This window comes from Miniopterus schreibersii (genome assembly GCF_964146895.1).
Source record: "Miniopterus schreibersii genome assembly, chromosome: 11".
NCBI lineage: Eukaryota > Metazoa > Chordata > Mammalia > Chiroptera > Miniopteridae > Miniopterus > Miniopterus schreibersii.
Window position 1 is genome coordinate 28651456 of NC_138111.1, and position 6000 is coordinate 28657455.

General features: G+C 47.2%; 1 protein-coding gene across 1 annotated transcript in view; it reads left to right on the forward strand.

Annotated features, from left to right (window-relative positions):
- Positions 1-4013, forward strand: part of B4GALT1 (beta-1,4-galactosyltransferase 1) — a 51425-nt gene extending 47412 nt beyond the window's left edge. The window contains exons 5-6 of the mRNA XM_081152185.1: positions 595-699; positions 899-4013. Coding sequence (XP_081008311.1) covers positions 595-699; positions 899-1031 — 238 coding nt within the window. The 3' untranslated portion in view covers positions 1032-4013. The remainder of the gene's footprint in view (positions 1-594; positions 700-898) is intronic.
- The last annotated feature ends 1987 nt before the right edge of the window (positions 4014-6000 follow it).

The window sequence follows — 6000 nt, forward strand, 5'->3', positions numbered from 1 at the left end:
CACTGGCTCTGTTCCCTGGGATGCGCGAAGCTTTGAGAAGGCCTCCGTGATTTAGCCCTTGCCTATCTTTCCAGCCTCATCTCCAGCCACTTCCAACCCCAGACCCTTTCACCAGTCCCCGGAAGCTTGTGTTGCTCCCCAAGGCACTGTGCTTACTCTCCCTCCCTGCCTTTTCCTGGGCTTTCCTGGCTGCCCCAAATGCTCTGGCAGATTCATTTTCAAGACTTGGCTCTGCCTAGTATCGCTCAGGTAGGTAGGTAGTTGCTCCTCTCTCTGTGCCCCACAACCCCACCTCCCCTCTTCACCTCCATCCTGCCACTGACAGTCCTATGCTCTAAGCATCCACACTGAGTTCCATGAGGGCAGACACCCCAGAGCCTGGCACATAATAGTCACCAACACAAACCATGGATCCAGTGGTAAAAGCGCATGGGGAAGGGGGTGTGATTTTAACCAATGCCACGGTGGGCTGGGATGTGGGCAAGAGAACAGTCTGCGGGACGGTGGGTGGGGCAGCAGTCTTACAGCTGGGGCTATCAGACCCAAGCCTTAGGGCAGCTCCATAATGATGATTTGTCCCTTTACTCCTTGCAGAATAGTTTTTAAAGGTATGTCTATATCTCGCCCAAATGCTGTGATTGGAAAGTGTCGGATGATTCGCCACTCAAGAGACAGAAAAAATGAACCCAATCCTCAGAGGTGTGTTCTATGGTTGTACTCCTTCCCCCTTTAGGATGGGGCAGGCTGCAGAAATGAGGCTCTGGGGAGGGCTCCATGCCTGGAGGGGAAGGGACGGTTCAGTCCCAGTGGGGGAAGGCAACAAAGTACAAACATTTAGTGCTTTTTTCCTTAAGATTTTTGTTTTGACACCAACCTCTCGCCCTTTTATTTCTTATAGGTTTGACCGAATTGCACACACGAAAGAGACAATGTTGTCTGATGGTTTGAACACATTGACCTACAAGGTGTTGTACATGGAGAGATACCAGTTATATACCAAAATCACAGTGGACATCGGGACACCGAGCTAGCATTTTGCTACACTGATAAGAGACCTAAAAATGGCCAGGGACCTCTGCTGGGTCTCTGCCAACATGCTGGGCTGGTCCCTTTCATTCTTACCAATCAGAGTGATAGACCCCTTGGCTGTCATTCACATGCCTTTCCAGATGACCAGAACCAGTGGGAGATTTTGCCCCCACCTTGACTTAGCATGTGACTTCTTAGCTCTATGAGGTGTTTCTAAGTGTAGAAACTGTCAGCCTTTGGGGGTTCTCAGCATGTTCACAGTATCACCCCAAAGAATCAGAGCTGTATACAGCTCCAAATTTGGTGACTATGGGACTTGTTCCCGGGGTAAACTAATTTGTTGTGAAATAGGTAAGAATTTTGCTTTAAATTGTGTATTCTTATTACTTTATGAAAAATTGGAGTGCTGCTGAAATTGGATTGGTGTGATATTTTTTGGTTGTCATTTGTAACAGAAAAGCAGTTTCAACCATTCTCATTTTGTCTCTCCCCCACCTTCTTGTAGTGCTATACAACTGTTCCAATCACTGTGTGTATGTCTTTTCTTAGCAAAAGAGTTTTAAAACTTGAGCCTCAAACCTTTTTGCCCTGCTAATGTGTGAATTCCAAGGCAACTTTAGCCATCAGAGCAAAAGCCTTGGGTGTTCTCACATTCAGTGGCCTTTCTCCAGATTGCCTGATTTCTGAATGTAAAACTTTTTAAAAATAGCAGATTGAGGTTTGTAGTATTTTAAAGACCAAATTGAATTCTGATTACTGATCTAGCTTGATTTTGTGTTGATCCAGATTTGCATAGCTGTTTAGTGTTAAAACATGGCAACTTATTTTTCTGACTATGCTCTGTAAACTTGAATTTCCTATATATTTTTATTGTGGTGTTTTAAATGTGAGGAGGGGACTGAGCTTTTTTTTAGGGGAAAAAATTTTCTGTATGCTGTAGTGGCCACGAGCAGGCCTCTGATTTAGCTGGCAGGCCAGGTTTTGTGAAGAACAAAATCGCCTTTGGGTTTTTTGATGAGGGCAAGGCCCCTCGGACCTCCACAGGAATGCAGAAGCCTTGGCCTCCCAGGCAGGGCTCCCCACCTCTTTACCCTCCCCAGGTGGGCAGGGTGGAGGGAACCTCCACCACCTCCTTAGACTAACCTCCCCCCCCCCCCCCCCAAGACCTCCCATCAGGGCCCTAGGCCGTGTAGTTGTAAATGACAGCAGTCGGGTCTGTTTACTGGCCCTTAGCCTGGGGAGGTAGAGGGAACCTCAGCTGACCCCTGTGGAGTCTAGGGGCTGCCTCCCTTGGGGTTCTGCCCCACACTGCCTGTCCCACCTTGCAGGACCGGTTCTTCCTCTTCCTTCCCCCCCCCCCCTTTTGTTCCTTTGCATCTTACCTGTTCCCTAAAACTTGCCTGTGGCACTCAGGGTCAAACAGACTATTCATTCTCCAGTGTGAATGTGCCTTTTAATTATAAGCCTAGAAAGAAATTCAGTTGAACCCACCCACACTCCCCCACGACCAATCTGGTGCCTAAAGCCTCCTTTCCCCCTCAGGTTTTTAGCAGGTACTCCCACTCCAGGGAGGCTGACCCATGGGGCTGTCTTCTCCAAACCTGCCTCTGCTGGGGGAGGCTTAGCCTGCCTGGGGTGAGATGCACGAGGCCATTTCTACCCCTGGGTACCCTTGCTGGGTCCAGCCTGGGCTAAGGACAGAGACTCAGCTGTTTAATCCCAGGGTTGACCTTTCAGCTAGTGGCATCTTGGACCCCCACCACTGACCTCCTGGGAACCAGCCTTTAGTGTGGAGGCTGAGTTGGTGTCCAGCCCCCGTCTTACCTGTGCCTTTATTGCTTTGAGCATATCAGATGCTAACTTGGTTCTTTTTCCAGGAGCCTTTGTATTGATTAAAATTTATTTTCCACTGCAGAAGCATTTGGGCTATGCAAATTACTTCTGTCAGTCCCCTGCTCCTTAATAATGATGTTAATAGAACTCAGAACAACTGCACTAAGGAGTTTTGGGAAATGCAAAGAATGAAGGCCTTTCTTTCTGACCCCAGATCCTGACTTTTCCAAAGTGCCTTAAAAGAAAGGAGACAAATACCTTGGGAAGTAACTTCTTTGTTACTTACTTTACTCTTAAAAAAAAATTAAGCCCAGCCGGTGTGGCTCAGTTGTTGAGCATTGACCCAGGAACCTGGAGGTCACAGTTCGATTCCAGTCAGGGCACATGCCTGGATTTCAGGCTCAATCTCCAATAGGGAGCATGCATGAGGCAGCCAACAATTATTCTCTCTCATCATTGATGTTTCTATCTTTCCTCCCTTCTTGTCTTTGAAATCAATAAAAAATAAAAATAAGACCTTTTTTGTTATATTTTCCTTCATGTTACATTGGAACATTCAAGTATGTGGTTCATTCTCAGAATCAAGGGAAATCCTGCGTCAACTGTTCCTTATTTGCTGACCTCCTGGTGCTCTCATGCGGGCCACCTGGGCCCAAGGTCAGGCCTGGATGCTTGCCTGGTTCATGAGATGCTATAGGTCCTGTTTCCTCCCTGGGGAGTTCAGGGCAGAGGGTTCAGGGAACATTTCCTTTACTTGGAAGTTGTCATCATGAAATTGTCATGTACTGTGCCTTTGTTTCTGTCCTTCCCATTGCCGGTGACCCTTTAAAATGGTTTTTGGAAAAGATCAGAGGGCAGAGGTGGCCCAGGAGGGTAAAGAAAATGCTGGTGCTGGCTCTCAGCCTGGGCAGGGTCTCTGCTGACCTCAGGGCTGGTCATGGGGTGTCCCAGACAGCCAGGACAGCAGTTTTCCTGTCCTGGAGACCTGTTATGCTGTGTATTTTTATTTCCTGTGTGTGCAAATGTATGTATTTACCATTATAAGTGGAAGGGGGGGAATGTCTGACTTTGGTGTTCAAAACAGAATTGTATTTTTGCCTTTAAAATCCAGTAATATAACACAAATAAATGTCCCTATCTTTGTAACTACAGGTGGTTTCTCTTCTGATTTAAAAGGTTTGGGCTCTCCCAGAGCTGGTGGGTAGTAACTGGTGCTACCTCCTGGGAGGATCTGAGGAAAGCAGAGATCTCCCTTCTGTGCCCTCCTGGTTCAGGGTGTCGTGGCTGGGGTGTTGGGTAGCAGATGTCGGTATCCCCACACACTACCCAGGAATCACACAGCTGGAGTACACACAGCTTCCTGGAATCAGCTGATAAGAAAAAAGTTCTGAAATGTTCTAAATTAAGTTACAGCAGCCTGAGAGTGAGAGAAAGAAACAGAACTGTTAGTCTTTTAATGGCTGTGGGCCAGCTAACGCGAAAGACGTCTCACATTCCCATTTTGCCTATTGGAATTTTGGATTAATTTCCAGGTGGCTATATCCTCAGATTATTTTAGCCAGGCACCTGGTGACTCCAGGAGCCCCCGCTTGTTCACACGTGGGCTTTCTGAAGTGCTGCCCACAGCCACCCACCGGGGCAGACATGGAAGTTAAAGATTTTTGTTTAACACAGCCATTTCCCCATCTGGGCCTCATTTTCTTATCTGTATAATGGAAATAATAACACATAGAGATATTTGAAGCTTAAAAGAAATGAAGTATCTAAAACAATGACTGAACCCGGCTGATGTGGCTCAGTGGTTGAGCATGGACCATGCACCAAGAGGTCACCGGTTCGATCCCTGATAGAAGGCATGCAGGAGGCAGCCATTCAATGTGATATTTCTCTCTCTCTTCCTCTCCCTTCCTCTCTCTCTAAAAATCAATTTAAAAAAACACCACGATGACTGACACCTCACAGGTACTCACTACATAGTGGCTAATGCAACTTCAAAGTAGATTTTCCCCTAGCACTTCTCTGGCCACATTTCTGCTATTTTCAACAAATGCCCGAATAGTTCTGAGATAGTTGTCAGAGCTACTTATACAAGGTGTTTACAGTGTCCTTTAATCACTATGACCCAAAATAGGGTTTGTTGTCAGCCCCAAGAAATTTAACTAAAGGGTCTTAGTTGTGACTCAAGGATGTGAGACAGTTAAGTACTCAGCAGCAGCCTCTTACATGCTGCTTGGATGGAGTTGGCACCTGGAAGGAATGGGCCAGAGGAAAGCAGTGTGCCGGAGAGGTCACTCTTGCTGTCCAGGCTGAGGTAGCTCCAGGCCCTGCTAGGATGGAGCTGCAAAGGTGGGACCAGTTGGGAAACAGGAGCAGAATGGGCAGCCCCTTGTAGCCCCCCTCCCTGGGCCATCTGGCTGTCTCCACCCATCCCTGTTACTGCTAGAAGAATCCCTTGTGGCCCCAGCCTTGAGCAAAGGTGGCCTGAGGCTCATATATGACCTTTGAACAGGAGACTCTGGTCGTTTGGGCTCTGCCTTATAGGGCTTTGCAAGCTATAAGGTCTGGGTTAAGTGCAGCACCCTCCCCTCCCCAAAGATGCACATGTCCGCACAGAAGCATATACACAAACATGCATAGTACACCTGATGTGCTTAGGAGAGGCCAGAATGCTTCTTGCTAGTTCTATGACCTTGAGCAGATGACTTAGCCTCTCTGTGCCTCAGTTTGTTCATCTGTGTAGCAGAGATAGCAATACCTATTTTGTAGAGTTGTTACAAAGAACAAGTGAGATGATATGTATGAAGCACTTAAAACATGCCTGGCTCATAGTACTCATATGTGTTACAAATGTTTGTTGATTTTTTTTAGATGAACATGGACACACCTGCTGACATGTACATACGGACTGCTGTGCCCACATTACCAACACACACACACACACATCAGATATAGTGGAGCTCTTTATTTTTCTCTTCTAGGACACATGTCTGGGGCTTAACTATGTGACTGGGTTGGGCAGGTGAACCTCAGGATAAAGTGACCATTCCTCTTCTGGAGACACAAGACCTTACCAGTGGTGTTTCCGCACCCCTTCCCCACCTCACCTAAGCGAAGGTGTTTGGAATGACTGCCTTGGGG